General features: G+C 35.0%; 2 protein-coding genes across 2 annotated transcripts; both read right to left on the reverse strand.

The window, feature by feature from the left end:
- Positions 1-1,524: 1,524 nt before the first annotated feature.
- LOC132752999 (uncharacterized) lies at positions 1,525-8,925 on the reverse strand. Its single transcript, XM_060743411.1, has 2 exons — positions 8,810-8,925; positions 1,525-2,025 (listed from the first exon to the last, which is right to left on the reverse strand). The coding sequence occupies exons 1-2, from the start codon at positions 8,870-8,872 to the stop codon at positions 1,525-1,527; spliced, it is 564 nt and encodes a 187-aa protein (XP_060599394.1). The 5' UTR covers positions 8,873-8,925.
- Positions 8,926-13,218: 4,293 nt separating this feature from the next.
- On the reverse strand, positions 13,219-14,244 carry LOC132753001 (transforming growth factor-beta-induced protein ig-h3-like). The gene has a single exon (XM_060743413.1). It carries the CDS (start codon positions 14,226-14,228, stop codon positions 13,347-13,349), a length of 882 nt encoding a protein of 293 aa, XP_060599396.1. The 5' UTR covers positions 14,229-14,244; the 3' UTR covers positions 13,219-13,346.
- Between the last annotated feature and the right edge of the window lie 3,246 nt (positions 14,245-17,490).

Below are 17,490 nucleotides of genomic sequence, written 5' to 3' on the forward strand. Positions count from 1 at the left end.
TCACGTGATATACGAACGGGGGGTTTTCTCAAAACATTAATTATCTGTCAAATTCTTCCCTTAACCAGGAAAATATTACACAACTATGTGTTACCGCTGAGTATTAAAGTGAAAAGGGTACCAATAAGTAAAGAATCCAAGTGACAGCTGCATGATTGTGGTAAAAACAATAATGATTATAATTATGCTGATCTAGATATCTGCTCAATGAATTGTAAATTGTGTAGATAACATATTTATTTTCATTTTCAGGGTTACAGGGGACAAAGCAGCTCATCGAAGCAATTTTGTGCACATTCTATGTAAAATTCCATTAAATGAACTGTAACACAAGTCTCTTGTTGTGAATCAAAAGCTTTAAATGCAGTCTCAAGAAATTTGCATGTTCTTCTATGTGGTCATTATGAAGATACACTTTCTAAGAATAACAAACAAAATTTTCAACTGATTTTCTCTTATTGAGTGCACTCTGTGATATAAACAAACAAAATTATAACAAAATACATGTAATGATGTAAAACAATATTGACTACATCATTTAACAATACTGACTTGGTTCAACGTCAAACCTAAAAAAACACATGTGAATAATGTTAAACAATATTGACTAGATCATTAAACAATACTGATTTGGTTCAAAGTCAAACCTAAAGAAAAACCCATGTAATTATGTAAAACAAAATTGACTCGATCATTAAACAATACTGACGACTTGAAGGTTCCATGATAACCGCCGTATGAACACATCTGCGGATGTTTCTAAATTCAAAATTTTACTATTTCACGTTTAAATGTTGAATTCTGCTTAAGCCGGTGCTAGGGGGCGTGGACGGTAACTTGCACTTTCCAGTACCGTTCATGAACAGGCTCAATCAAACCGAGCCTGCAACATTTTCAATTCTGCCGTGTTGGGCTTTCTTTAGGGATTCTATATTTATCTATTTTTTGGTTCAACGTCAAACCTAAAAAAACAAAACATTTAATTATGTAAAACAATATTGACTTAATATCATTAAACAAAATTGACTTGGTTCAATGTCAAACCTAAAAAAATACATGTAATGATGTAAAACAATATTGACTAGATCATTAAACAATACTTGCTTGGTTAAAAAGATTATGAATTTTCAGTCACTAACAGGCACATTATGTGTATGAAAGATTAATAATTCTGTCGAAAGTGCAAAAATGAGTTTAAATATGTTGTAATATGGATTTATATCATATGAGATGCTTATCATCTGATAAAATACCTTTGAATATAAAATCATTGTGATAAAGCAAGTAAATTAATACAAAATACTAATTAACTTTTACTGTACTAAACCTAAGCAAAAAGGAAACTAAAAATGGTTCAGAAATATGACCAATAAGTAACTTTTGGAATGTGCAAAATGGACATTAAAAATAACTAAGCTTTGAAAAAATAAAGTGATAGCCTTAAAATAACAAGACTTGGAAAAAAAATAATGATAGCATTGTTAGGCTTAATTGGCTTTTACAGAGTTGAAAATTTACACATGTTTATTCCTTGTTCAGTGTCATAGCAGGGCCTTCTGGGATTTTATCTAACATTACAGAAAGTTTTTGAAAATTACTCTCAATATCTGGGTGAAATATAATATAGTTGCATGGCAACACAACCCCACCACCTTCAGAACTTGGAGCCGGCCATGGTGGGAAACTCTGAGTGGGCTCACCGGTAACTTCAGCTTCGATATGTCCTTTGTCCATAATGGTACGAAAAAAACCAGCTATCCCTCGTAGAACATGGCAAATTGGAAGTCCTGCTACATCTCGCAACCGTAGCTGGCGTTTTTGGTCAGTGACACTATCATGTAACAATGTTTGGAATGACTCAAGTGGCGGCAACCACACCAAGCAGGCATCAGTATCATGGATATTTGTATATTCAGGCTCTACAGTTAGACGTGTTGGGGGTGTAGTTGATGATGGTCTTATTTGAAAAGCGTGATACCCTTTGATAACTGACTTTTTAAGGACCATGGATTGTTCTGAAGTTTCCTGAAAAATAAAAAATATTTCTTTAATAAAGGAAAATTATATTTAACAATAGCTTTATTTATATAAAAAAGTAATCTTAATGAGTATAAGTTAAGAAAAAAGAATAAATACCAGCACAGCATTAAAGCATTTATTTATTTTTTATGGGCTAATAAAATTTTAATTTACATTTATTGACAATCTGGGCAAAAGAAGTCTGCGTCTTTATCAACAGGTCTTGAAACACTTTCTGCATGCAACCACCCATCACAGCCATCACACTGCAACCACAGTTTATCAAATCCATATGACATATCTTCTTCCCGAGTAGCCATACACCCCTTACAAAAGTCTGTTCTCAGTTCTGCTTTATTAACATTATTTGTTTTACTCTTTTTCCCTGGTGCCTTTCCTTTGCTTACATTAATCTTAGACTTTCCTTTCTTTAAGGCATTCTCACATAGATTTGTTTTACTCTTTTTTTCATGTATGCCAGTTTTGCTTTGTGTTCCTTTTCTGCAAATTTCACCACTGTTTGAATTTGCTTCAGGGACATTGCACGAATGCTCTCTGGTGAAGAAAGATTATCTGGCAAGCTGTTAAGTAATGTTTTTCTAACAGGCTTCAAACTTTCTGGTGCCTTAGGATAAACTAAAGCCTCTCTTAGTGCTGGTGAGATCTGAACTGAATTGGTCTGTTCATCAGTTGATTGCATATTATTATCAGCATCTCGGGAATCATTGTATGACTGAAATGACACATCTGCTAATAAATCCAATCCACTTTTTTTAATCATTCTATCAGATGACACAGCAGTACTAACTGGATTTGCTTTCTGATATAACTTTTTATAAATGTCAAAACAGGGGGACTGGCCTTCAATTGCATAGCCTTCAGACAACCGTGATTGATATCTTTCACGAACAAGAGTAGATGACGTTTCTTGAAATACTTCAAGTGCTCCCTTTGCCATGACTTGTTCAGGATATTCCTCTACTTTAACTTCTTTGACTGTACTAGACTTTTTCGACTTATCATTGCAGAATGTCAGCCCGGGTTTCAGACATTCACTTGAAATAACTGCGCTATCCACTGGATAAATTCCTGAAGCTTTGAAGGCATTGATAACAGTCAGAGGTTTGTAAAAGTTCAAAAAAGCCTCTGTTAACTTCTGGCAAAATATCTCTTTCCCAATGCATCTTCCAGGGTTTTCACGTGCAAATTTTCTAGCAACTAAGTTCCATTTGGTTTTCAAAGGACCGAATACACCTTTATCCAAGGGTTGCATCAAATGTGTCGCATTGGGGACAATGCGATACAGCTCAATGTCCTTTTCCTTTGCTTTCACAAACACTTCTTGGCTAATGTGACTTCCAACACTGTCTAAAAGTAACACAACAGGTCGCTCAACACCAGCAAACTTATCGAAGTGATCAATGAACTTTGAAAATGTTGTGCCGTCCATCCAGCCTTTCTTCGTATAGGCAATATAACTTCCTTCTGGAGCTCCATTTAATGGGTCATATGCTCTAGGCTTGGGCTCAGGAAAAACAAAAAATGGTGGCATCATTTGTCCTGAAGCATTGCCACAGTACATCACAGTTAGACGTTGCTTTCCAGCACTTATTTCAGGCACAGGAATATCCTTACGGGATGGACCTATAACTTTGCCCTTGTTTGCACCCATGTTGAAGCCAGTTTAATCCGGATTCCACATACAACCTGGTTTTTCCAGACAACCTTTACTGATCAGGAAATCCTTATAATTTGTGTACCATTCATCAAGTGTCTCTTTTGAAAGTTTTGAACGCTTCAGTTCAAGAGGTGTTTCTGAGCGTAAACCAATTCTATTTCGTCAAAACACTTTCGGTCTAAATGAGATAGTACTGCGCATGCGCCAATTCAGTGTGCTGCATGCCGTCGTAAAGACGACACGCTAATTCATATCAATAATTTGTAAACGCGGTTTACAATAAGATTTATCGAGTTTTGTTGTTTAATATCGGATATATTTTGAGTAATATTCATCAATTGATTATCGGACGACGTTCGATATTTATATCATTGTGTATTTTGTGTAAAAATAGGATTTTTCGTTGTAACACGTGGTGTTCAACATAAAATAATGGCGGAATCAAGTAAGAAATTGCCGGAAGAATTTCCCTCTGGGAAAGGGGAAAAAACAAGAGACAGGTCCGAACGTAGTTCGGAAAGGCCTGGAAAGGCAAATAAATAAGCAAATTCGTCAAAAGGAAAATCACCGGCGCAACCCGGTAAATCCGGGGAAAAGGAAAATTCTGACGTGGTCGCGAATACTAATGATAAAATGTTGACGTTGTTGCAACAAATTCAAGAGTCCATGAACGAACAAGATAAAAAGTTGACTAGTGTTAGCAACAGAATGGACTATTTTGAACAAAGTTTTGAGTACGAGGACGAATGTTCTTACGTGCCTGAGCCTTCGGAAGATGAACTTCCGGTTGAAAATCGCGTAGACGAAAACGCGAATGTGACAAAACGCAAAAACACTGACAGTCGTTTCTCTTCCATGGCGAAGAGGTTTAAAATGCAAGAACACTGCGATAAGAGTGTTGATGAAACATTGTCCGAGAACGTTAATGAATTATTCAGGAATGGAATTGAAGATGAACGTTATTCAGAACTTGTTAAAGATGAACAAAATGCTAGACCTGAAAACTGTGACAGTCTAGTTGTTGTAAAAACAAATCATTTGATATGGGATGCCATATCACAAGGTGCTAGGACAAATGATAAAAAATTACAGAATGTCGAGACTTCTGTAATCAAAGCTGCCACTATTTTGGTGAAATCGGTGAACAAAATGGCAATTTTGGAACGTGAACATGAGAAATATGGTGAGTTAATTGAAAATTGTAATGATGTTTTGGCTCTTTTGGGTCACTCTAATAGACAAATAAATTTGTTACGTAGAGATTTGATGAAGCCGGAAATAAAAACAGAATTTGCACATTTGTGTACACATTCATTGCCCTTTACACAAGAGTTGTTTGGAGACGACGTATCCAAAACAGCAAAGGAGATAGAGGACTGTGCAAAAATCAGTAGTAAAATCCACCGTGGGGGATTGAGAGGACGACCAAGTTACAGATTGCCCTACAGAGGGACTTTTAGGGGTCGTAGCACTTACCCTAGAGGAGTGGCCGTGGAATGTTCCGGGCTCCACAACCTGCTGGTTCATATGATCCAAAAAACTACTCCCGTCGGGGAGTGGGGAAGGCACGCATGTAGATAAGGTAAAATTTAATATTTTTAAAGCAGGCAGATTGAGGTACTTTGTAAATGAATGGAGTAAATTGACAAGTGATAACACTGTTTTGGATATGGTTCAACATTGTCATATCCAATTTAAACCAGAATTTTATGAATATAAACAAGAACACTGTCCACAATATTCTTTTAACTTTGAAGAATCACATATAATATTAAAAGAAATAGATAACTTGTTAGAACTAGGTGTTATCAAAAAAGTGAACCACGAGACGGGGCAATTTTTATCCCCAATATTTCTTAGAAAAAAGAAAAATGGTGACTATAGAATGATTCTAAATTTGAAAAAATTGAATACGTTCATACCATATTATCATTTAAAATGGACACTTTTGAAAAAACATTACAACTGATAAGAAAAGATATGTTTATGGCATCATTGGATTTACTCCATGCATATAACAGTGTACCTCTTGCTCAAGAACAGCTGAAATATTTTAGGTTTTCATTTAATTCAGAAATATACGAGTATCAGGTGTTTCCAAATGGTTTGGCACCTTGTCCAAGGTTATTTACAAAGCTGTTAAAGCCCGTTTTACTCAAAGTTGAGAGGGTTAGGTTATATTAATTCTGGATTTATAGACGATAGTCTCCTTTGCGGGGAAACTAAAGAAGAATGTATTAGAAAATCTTTGATGTCACAAGGAACATGTTTTTCAGTTTAGGTTTCATGTTAAATATGATAAAATCAGTGTTCCAGCCATCTAAGAAATTGTTTTCTTGGGAAATGTGATAGATTCTGAAAAAAATGCTTGTTTATTTAACACAAGAAAAAATGCTTACAGTAGAGATAGAATGTAAAAAGCTTTATCAAGCTGAAAAGGTTAAAATTCGTAATGTTGCTTAAGTTATAGGTATTATTGTGTCAACATTTTCTGCTGTAGAATACGGTAGAATGCACTATCGAAATTTAGAAAAAGCCAAAACTATCGCATTGAAGGTTAACAAGGGTGATTTTGATTCAGAAATGACTATTTCTGAGAGTATGAAAATTGAACTACATTGGTGGTTTTCAAATATAAGACATCAAGTCAGGCATATTAGTCATGGAAATCCAGAATTAATAATACAAACAGACGCAAGTCTGCAAGGATGGGGTTTTGTTTAGAAACCGTTAAAAGTGGGGGTCGTTGGACATTAGAAGAATCAAAATGGCATATTAATAAGTTAGAATTAATGGCTGTGTTGCATAGTTTAAAAGCAAGCATAGAGAAAATTTCTGGCAAACATATAAAAATCTTGTCAGATAGCTCAACAGCAGTATGTTACATAAACAATATGGGGGGAAGTAAGTCAGAAGATTGTGATTTTGTGAGTAGGCAAATCTGGAATTTATGTATTGATCATGATATTTGGTTGTCATGTGCCCATATAGCTGGTACAAATAACCAAGCTGATGCTCCATCGCGAAAGTTCAAGATCATTTAGAGTGGGAGCTAGATGATACAATATTTACAAAAATTTGCACGAGAACCAAATTTCCAGATATTGATCTTTTTGCTTCACGATTGAATGCTAAAATATCAGATTTTTGCTCCTGGAAGCCTGATCCAGGAGCCAAGTATGTAGATGCATTTACATTAGATTGGAGTAGTTTTTCATGTTGTTATATTTTCCCACCTTTCAGTTTACTGGGACGCTGTATTCAAAAGATTACCATAGATATGGCAAGTTGCAAAGTAATTGCTCCACTGTGGCCAACACAGACATGGTTTACAACGCTGATGAAATTGTTAATACAGGAACCGTTGATTCTTCCATCACAGAACAATCTTCTATCACTCCCAAAAGGGGAAAAGGTACATCCATTATTGGGGAAAATGGTTTTAATAGCTTGTCTTGTGTCAGGAAAGGCTTCAGAAACCGTGGCTTTTCTTCAGAAGCAACCAAAATTATCATGTCTTCATGGAAACTGGTACTAAAAGACAATATCAAACGTATATATCAAGATGGCTACAGTATTGTTGTGAACGACACATTAGTTCAATTTCAGTTACTATAGTGGATGTTATCGAGTTTTTTCACAGTTTTGTTTCAAACGGGTTTGGGATATAGTGCATTAAATACAGCACGAGGCGCTTTATCAGCTTTAGGACTTGTCATAGATAACCATCGTGTTTTGGATCACATCCAGATGTTATAAGATTTATGAAGGGAGTTTTTAATATACGACCAACACGGTCGAAGTACATTAGTACTTGGGATATTAACACTGTATTACTATTTCTACGCAAGTTAAGTCCAGTGAAACATTTGTCTTTGAAAGATCTTTTACTATGAAACTTGTCATGCTTATAGGCAATTACGAATGCAAGCTAGAGCTCAGACTATACATTTGTTATCAGTTAATAACATGAAAAAGTTCAGTTTCACAGTTTGTTTTTAAAATTGATGCGTTATTAAAACAGAGTCGGCCGGGAGCTGAATTTTTCAACTTTTGTTCTTAAAGCATATCCTCCAGATAGGAGGCTTTGTGTCTATACCGTGTTGAAAGAATACTTGTCAAGAACCAAACCTGTTCGTTGTAAAACTAATAAACTGCTTCTAAGTTATGTGAAACCATACGGACCAGTATCACGTGACACTGTATCAAGGTGGATAAAAACAGTAATGTTTAGATCGGGTGTTAACACAGACATGTTTTCTGCACATAGTGTGCGAGGCGAATCTTTCATCAAAGGCAAAACTTAATGCGTTCCTGTGTCTGCTATTTTGAAAAAGCAGGAATGGTCAAACTGTAAAACATTTTCGAGATTCTATGACAGGGAGGTGACAGAAAACTGTTTCCTTTGAAGAAGGAGTTTTGAAATAAGGTCTGTTATATTTTGTCATTATTGCGCTTTAAACTTCTCATTTAGACCGAAAGTGTTTTGACGAAATAGAATTGGAAAATTAAACGAGACTTACCTTGGTTAAGTCGATGTTTGATTGAAATTCTATGAGTCAAATGAACACTTGAGGGATTAAATGCCCTCCACACCCATCCCATTATGTATGAAATTTGTGTTCATTTATGACTTCAGTATAGAAATCGCAGATTTCTTAAAATTTTTAGGCAATAATGCCAAAATGCTTTAAAGACTGAATTGGCGCATGCGCAGTACTATCTCATTTAATCCCTCAAGTGTTCATTTGACTCATAGAATTTCAATCAAACATCGACTTAACCAAGGTAAGTCTCGTTTAATTTTCCAATTATGTGTGCATTCCGATTTCTAAATCCTTGATACCAGCTGTAACCAGGTCTCCCATCAAGAAATGGGGTTTTACGCTTCTCTTTTCGAATATGCCTTGAACAAAGTCTAAAACCTCTAAGACCTTTCATAGTGTTGATGTCTGTTTCCCCACTGTATCTCCTTTGCAAAAACCCGTACGACAGTCCATACTCACATGCAGCTTTTCTTAGTGACATACTCTTGTTACTTACAATGTATAGGGCTCATCTCACTCTCTGCACTTTCCCAGGACTCATTCGCTTCCCTCTGTACTTTTTTACCACTGAGGAGGCTGCATTCTGGGCTGGACTACATTGAACACTTTTTCTCTTTCCCTTAGGCATTAGAATCTGAAACAATAAAACAAGTAAACAAATGAGCTTGTCATGTCATGATGTGAGTAATGACAAAGAACAATAACCAAAAGTCCGGGAGGGGGGGTGATTACAAAATATTCATTCTAGAGTGATAAATCTATCACATGTGATGTGTGTGATAATAAGTAACAAACATTTGAAGATAAAAGTAGATACCACAAGAAATGAAGAAGTAATAATATTAATAATAAAAATTTTTTTTTTATTAAATTTTAAACAAAATTCTTAGTTCAATTGGGAAATAATTCTGTAAAAATATGATAAACAAGATCAACATGGAAAGGCGGCGTTCAATGAACGCAACCCCCACATGACCCAGCAACAAGAACCAATGGCAAGGAGCCCAGGGGGACCCCAAACAAAAACAGGACAGGGCAAAGACAGAGCACGGACAGGTTAATCATTAAATGATAATTAATTTGATTAACTGATTAGGAATTCAAAGAAAATAAAAATAGGCCCACAAAGGGGAAGGGGACAGGAGACCGGGGGGGAGGGGGTGGGGAGTAATCAAAGAAATAAAAACTAGAGGCAATGGGGAAGATACTTTAAGTGAGTGCTAAAGTAATAAATTTTGTCACACATCCTGTGGGTGATGATAAAAAACATGTATTTGAAGTTTAAAATGGATAACTTAAAAATAAAGAAGTTACTGTACAGTTAAAAATAATATTTTAGAATCTAGTCAAGAACTATTTCAATGTTGCAGCAGTTTATACGTCTACATAAAACACCATAATTATTTTAGCATGGACTGCATAATTCACTTGCAATAATAACATAAATAAATTAAATTTTATATTTATTTGTATACAAACCAAAATTTGCTTTAAAAATATTTTCTAAAACCTGTTGAATAACTTTGAGGCGGTCCCTTCCTGGAAAATTACATGACCCGCTATTGGGCAACGTGATGCAATTTAATTGACCAGCGCTATCACTATAATTCCTCATGCATTTTTTAAACGGCTGCTGCTGTAGATAGTTAACATATTGGGCATCAAATACCTACCAGCTTTGATCTAATATCTTTTGGGGGTTTTCGGCAATAAAGCAGCGACTGCGAATTTGTGTTGTTACTGGCGCAATATTTCGCGACAAACGGAAACGCTTGGTAAAGCATCTGAATGAATCTGGTTAGAATTATCCGGATGTTTACATTTTTTTTTCGCTTTCGAGTAGCTAACATCCAAATGCACATGACTGTTAGGTTATAACACTTTTAAGTTCAAAACATTAAGTAAAATAATTTATTAAATTACTAATTGACCCGTTATTGGCTATGATCCGCTATTGGCTAACTCACTGTACTCTACATTTAAAACAGAAACTAATGTTACTTACACATTAAGCTCTGTATTCAAAGTAAAAAGAAAAAGCAAATACAGAACATTAAAAGTTTTTCCCCACTAGGAAACTCCTCAGAAAAACATAAAATATCCTAGAAAAGCGAAGTCACTACATAGATATTATATTCTTTTCAAAATAGCCAAAGTAAAGACGGCCAAAATTAATATCAAAATTAAACATTCCATGAAAAACGTGTCATACAAACTGTACCAAAAACTAGTTGAACGACTTATTTATACATAACAACCGCGGATGAACACAATAAACCAGTCAAGCAAATCAAAACAAGTAACTGATTTTAAAAGGAAGATCATCAAGCTTATTATCAAAATAGACTGTTCTTAACTTTAGTGTCCAGCTTTATTTATCATCCAATGAAAACGCTGTATTTCTTTAAAATTCTATGGAAGAACAAAAACCGATACTATATCAAATTTCGTTCATAGTCGACTTCTATTTTTCATAGTACTTCATAAAACCGCAAAGTGACATTATAAAGTAAATAATAATGAGGCCAAATACAGCTTGAAACTAAGTATGTTAGTATTCATCCTTAGCTGTTCTACAGAAATTCGAAACATTCTCCTGTCGCTATCGCTCCCGTCGAAGTCGAACAGCTCGGATGAACACTAACATATACATATAAGCCAGGTTACTGACGTAATAATAAAAAGCCCCTGTCAATATCAATAATTAAAAGATTTTATGTTTAACACACAATACTTCAAATGTACAGATCTTAATGATTTCCAGAGAGTCTAACACAAAGCAAAACAAAAAACGATATGTTAAGGTCCATCATTCTGACCAACAAGCTTATTTCTATACAGTTTTTTGAGTCGTGTTAAAGTTTGAAAAAGTAAAACGCTTTTTGTTCTGTTTTTCTTTTGGTAATAAGTAAATTAAACATTAAAACTTTGTAGTTACAGATGTATTGGGTGTTTTGTTTGTATGTCTAAAAACTATAATTTTGTTTATATGTTGCTACTTTTATGACAATCATATGTCATTTCAAATTCTACACTTCCTTTTTCAGGTGAAAGCGTATACCATACTCTAAAACCATTATTTGAATGTTATGAAACTTATGTTTTTTTGTTTTATTTTAAAGAAGAAGTTACCTGTGTCTGATGCATTGTGATTTTAAGCAACTGTATAATTTAATATCAAAATAATAGACTGGTCAAAGGTTTGGATAAGATCATCGCCTTTTTCTTATCTCACTTGAACCTGTCTGCTGTAAGTGTTAGAATCGAACTCAAATCGGATATGTCGATCTTATTTTTTAAAATCAACTCTACTCACGTCGCCGTTAGTGCTTGAGAATTGCTAAAAGATAATGTTTTTTCCGCCTTCTCAATATGAAGTTGTCAAAATTCTGTGTGACTTATAACAAAATCGCAACATTTAAATCGTAAAGTCTTATCCATGTTAATAAATCAAATCAAACTTGTAGCATATGCATCAAAGAAACAACACCTATTTCGAAAATTAAATAATAAACAATAATATGACTAAGCAATTCAGAAAGTAAACATTGACACATATGCGAAAGATATGCGAAAGAAGATGAATCGTCATGCGATTTAAATAAAACATTTACATTTATTGAAAGCATGCGAGTAATAAGTATCTACTTTACGTTAAAACAAAAATAGGTGCATATTTTCTTTTCAAAAAGAGCATTTCACTAAAATTCAAGCCAGAATTTTCAAACATTTTAGTTACTTTACTTAACTTACGCTTTGTATCTTGGGACAAATGTTTAAACCCTGTTAACTTATCGTATTTTTATTTTCTTTATTTTATAATACATATCAAAGATTTTTTAAGAAGACATTCCTGTAAAACGCCTTGCAAACGTTGCACGAATTTTTAATCAACAATAGTAGAGTTTTGAAGCAACGAATATTGACGGACTCTGCATTCTATGATTGGATTGATCATGTCATAGTATAGACAATTCCTTCGTGTCAAAATGCTAATGTTGCAATACTACAGGGACATTATCCGGTATTTGAACACCAGACGCTATTGAACGGCACGTGCCCGGTTAATGTCCTATCTCGATAAATTATTAAATATTTCGGACAAAAGGCACATTTTTACATACATTTAAACGTTTCATTTAGTAAAAATATATATACCCGAAGAACCATTTTTGCCTCAAATTACCCTAAAATAGAATGTATCTTGTGCCTTTGGATGTCCTGCTTGCTTGTTTGTTTGTTTCATTTTACACCTTTTTCCAACAGTATTTCAGTCATATAAGCGGGTAGTTTCCTAACCATCGTTCCTAGAGAGTAACACCAGTACTAGACTACCTTCCTCCGCGCTAAACTACCGAAGTATCTCCCGGGGATCGAACCCACGCCAGAGAGGTAACTGGATTAGAAGTCATCGACTCTTGCCCCTCGACCGCGGGTCCTGCTTGCATTATTGCTAGTGCAAGAATGTACACACACTACCAAAGCATCTCCCGGGGATCGAACCTAATCTAGGAGGACGATAAGAAGTACGTACGTAATAATGCGAATTATAAATACGGTGTTGTCAGGTATTTCGGTAACAATCAGAAAGATGAAATTTTATCATGTATCTTTTGTTTAGTCAACCTTTAATTCAAATATTTCTAAAAGAAAATGTTTTATTTTTTTGTTCCAGATGGCAGGAATTTAGTTTTCATTTAAACAAATCAATACCTTATTGAAATGTTACCACTGGTGTTTTATCAACTCTTAACTAACCTAATTTTACTTCCGGTTATTTATTTTTGTAATTATAACTTGTGTATTCCGTACATCTCTGATATTACCGTGTAATCAATAAACAAGATGATAACGTTATGAAGATATTTGAAATAGTCTACACTTGAATGTTTTCTATATTTTCCTTTCGATACACCTACTTTTCATTGATTTATTATGACTGAAATGCAATACGAAGAAAAAAGTCTTTAAGATACAACAATTTATTTACAGTATCAACAATAAATATATAAATAAACAGGCTATTTTACAAAAATAATCGATACCAAACATTCGTGTCAGTTACCAAAAATCCGTAATGTTTCCTTCTGATTGTTGTTGCATTATCCTACTATTGGATCTTTGTGTGGAATAAGGACGTGGTCAACGACGTGAATTACTCCGTTTGTTGTCCCAACATTGGCTGTCGTCACGAGGCCGTTATCTATCTTAACGTCTTCATGATGATGAACCATATGAACAACGAGATCGTCATTCCTGTTCAAAGTTGGGATTGTTTCCTTCTGCCATAATCCTGCGGAATATTGAGTGCCATTAACAACATGATATGTCAGAACCGACATAAGTTTTGACGCGTCGTTCTGTATATCAGTTAGAGTGGCCGCTGGAACTTTGGAAAAGGCAGCGTTTGTTGGTGCAAAAACAGTAAGACCGTCCAATTTCAGTGTATCAGCAATACCTGCTTGTTGAACAAGTGATAAGAGGGTAGAAAATTCAGCATGACCAGCGACATAGTCAACAATGTTGCCCGTTGGTGCCAACATTACGCTGTCAAGAACGTGGATGATACCGTTGCTTGCTGGTAAATCAAACTGAGAAATAACGCTGCCTTGGATGGTTACCTTATTATTGTGTGTGTAGACGTTGACGCGTGCAACTTTGCCGTTAGCCATGGTTAACTTGGCCTCGTTCGATGCAGCTGAACTAGGTACTCTTCCAGAAATGACGTGATACAGTAAAGCGTCTGTAAGAAGTGCATTGTCGCTATCGAGCGCAGCTTTGATAGTCGGGTCAAGACTTTGGAACGCAGTGTCAGTTGGCGCAAAGATGGTAAAATTGGCGCTGTTCAAGGTGCCGGTAAGATTGGCTTTTACGACATAGTTCACAAGAGTCTTAAATCGTCCATCGTCAACCAGGCTTTCAACTGTCGTCTGTTGGCAGATAACACTAGCCATACACATAAAAACAACAGCAAGAACTTTCATATTTGTCGACGTTAGTTGCCTTAGTTAGTGAATTTTGAAGTGATGAAAAACTTTATCATGAGAGCTTATATACTCTTTCAGTCACGTGTTCTTGCTTCTAAGCGCAGTGCCATTAAGTGACCTGTCATTATTTATGTAACAATTATGAAATATTTAGATAAACATGTGGGTTCATGGTCTGCATGTAACATTCAGACCTTATCAGTGTCTCGTGTAAATGTCTGATATTTTCATTGCCGGAGCCACAGGGATGGCAGGAGATCTGACCATTCATTCCTAACACAATAGAAATAAAATTACAATGTATTGAGGATTAACTGAGCTCAAAATCATTACATCCTTAAACAAATGTTTAAGCACATTCAATTATTTAAAGTCCATGTTATAGTATTAAGTATATTTGTTTGTAACTATCGCATTTTTGAAGCCCGGTGACACATAAGTCTGTTTAGGTCGGGTGGTTTAATCAACGGAGTTTGATTGGCAAGTTTGAGTCTTGGGCATGCTACATGTTTATCATGTTTATCAAGTACTATTAGGTTGGTTATATCATGTTGAATGTCATTTCACTTCCACCTCTCAAGAACTTGACTTTTTCTGAGTGCTTGCAAAAATTATTACATAAATACTAGGTTCTGTTACAAAGTACAAATCAGAATTTCAAATGACTAATCAAAGCTGTGATTGAAAAATATCGTAAGTCATAAGATATCTAAAGCATTGATAAAAAACATGATGAAAGCAGGTGTATAGTGATACTATTATGCACCGACTGAACTTTGGATGAGTGATGAAAAAGTCAGGTCATTTTTTTATTTTATTTACATGTTCTTAAAAGATGTATTCTGTGTTTAGAAGCCGGTCCGTGAGGCATAAAATCTTGTTTCAGACCTGCGCGCGGGACGCGCATGTGTCCATTTGCCCACATGTTTGTTGTTAATTGTACAATAAAATACAAAAGTGCAGTCAACTTAATATGAGGTGGTAAAATATGATAAACAAGATCAACAAGGAAAGGCGGCGTTCAAGGAAAGGCGGCGTTCAATGAACGCAAAGCAACAAGAACCAATGGCAAGGAGCCAAGGCGGACCCCAAACAAAAACAGGACAGGGCAAAGACAGAGCACGGACAGGTTAATCATTAAATGATAAATAATTAAGTTTACCCTACGGATCACGGCAGTAAGTCCACCAGAATAAAAATCAGGCAACTTATTGTTCCTGGGCAGGCTGTAAAGCTGTCGACCAGTATTAAGAAAGGGTTATTAGTCCCCTACCGGTTTACCGGAGGGGACTTTAGGTTTACCCTCCGTCCGTCTGTCCGTCCGTCAGTCCGTCCGTCTGTCCGTCCGTCAGTCCGTCCGTCCACAAAACTGGATCCCGCGATAACGCAAAAAGTACTGAAGATATTTTAATGAAACTTGATATATGGATAGATGGCAGTATGGAGATTATGCACGTCTTTTTCTTTTCTTCCTATGTTGAAAATTCTGGTTGCTATGGCAACAAATAGACTGAAAATATGGCAAATTTTACACATAACCTGGATCCCGCGATAACGCAAAAAGTACTGAAAATATTTTTATGAAACTTGATATATGGATAGATGGCAGAATGGAGATTATGCACGTCTTTTTCTTTTCTTCCTATGTTGAAAATTCTGGTTGCTATGGCAACAAATAGACTGAAAATATGGCAAATTTTACACATAACCTGGATCCCGCGATAACGCAAAAAGTACTGAAAATATTTTTATGAAACTTGATATATGGATAGATGGCAGTATGGAGATTATGCACGTTTTTTTCTTTTCTTCCTATGTTGAAAATTCTGGTTGCTATGGCAACAAATAGACTGAAAATATGGCAAATTTTACACATAACCTGGATCCAGTGATAACACAAAAAGTACTGAAAATATGTTTATGAAACTTGACATATGGGTAGATGGTAGTATGGAAATAATGCACATCCTTTTTTATCTTCCTATGTTGAAAATTCTTGTTGCTATGGCAACAAATAGACTGAATTTCAAGATTTCTGATTCTAGATTTTAAGTTTTTTCACTATAAGTTCTTTATTTCTTAAGGTATTTTCTTCAAACTTTAAATATAAGTTGCTTGTCATCAACCACATCACATCATATGTGACAAGGTTTACAACTCTAGCACAAAATTTATCAGAATTACCTCCCTTGAACTTAAAATTTTCATGAAAAAAACATTGTTTTTTTTAATAACTTCTTTTTCTGAATGTATCTACTTCAAACTTCATATAAATGTTTCTTATTGTCACTCAACATTTGTGAGTGTTCAATACTCTAGCAAGACTATTTCCAGAATTATGCCCCTTTTGAACTTAGACTTTTTTTTGAGAAATTGGTAATTTTTACTCCAACTTCTTCAATCATGATAGGATTTTAAAAATGTTATATTTTCATAACAGGGATGTTTAAAAAATAACTTTAGAGTGTCTTTCAGTCTGTCTGTCTGTACATAAAAACTATTTGTTGTGATCATTTTTAAAGAACTTTTTCAACAAATTTACTTAAAATAGGAACCTAAGTGAATGGCCAATGGCCCTTCAGAATGTTGCTTGGGCTCTTACCGGTAGGGGACTTATGGATTGCTTGCAATACTATGATAATTGCTTGTTTTATTATCAATCACAGCAAAAATGACAGCACCGTTCAGTAATCGTACCCGGTTATACCGATTAACATTCCAATGCTTAATTGAGCTGGCCGGAATTTGTTAGTCAATTAAAAATTGGGAATGCATTTAATTAAATACAGACACGGAGTCTTATACTTATAACTAAATACAGATATGTGGTCATCTATATACAGTTACTTTAATTATGGCACGCAGTCAACTTATTCAGGCGAGCATTTAAATTAATATAGGTGAGCAGTCAAATAAATACAAGCGAGCATTCAACTAAATACAAGTGAAATGTCACCTCAATACAGTTAAGCAGTCAAACAAATACAGAAAGTAATCACCTAATTCAACTAAATACACGTAAGCTATCAGCTAAATACAGTTGAGCGGTCAAATAAATATATATGAGCAATTACCTAAATATAGGGGAACAGTCACCTTAATACAGATGAGCAACCAATTAATACAGGTTGAAGTCAACTTAATACAGTTGAGTGGTCAAAACATTTAAACAGAAAATGAAATACAGATGAGCAGTCAAACTAAATATATAGGTGAGCAGTCAACATATACAGGCGAGAAGTCATTTAAACACCGTTAA

The sequence above is a fragment of the Ruditapes philippinarum genome, unplaced genomic scaffold (assembly GCF_026571515.1).
Source record: "Ruditapes philippinarum isolate M1 unplaced genomic scaffold, ASM2657151v2 ctg2679_1_1_1_1, whole genome shotgun sequence".
Taxonomy (NCBI): domain Eukaryota; kingdom Metazoa; phylum Mollusca; class Bivalvia; order Venerida; family Veneridae; genus Ruditapes; species Ruditapes philippinarum.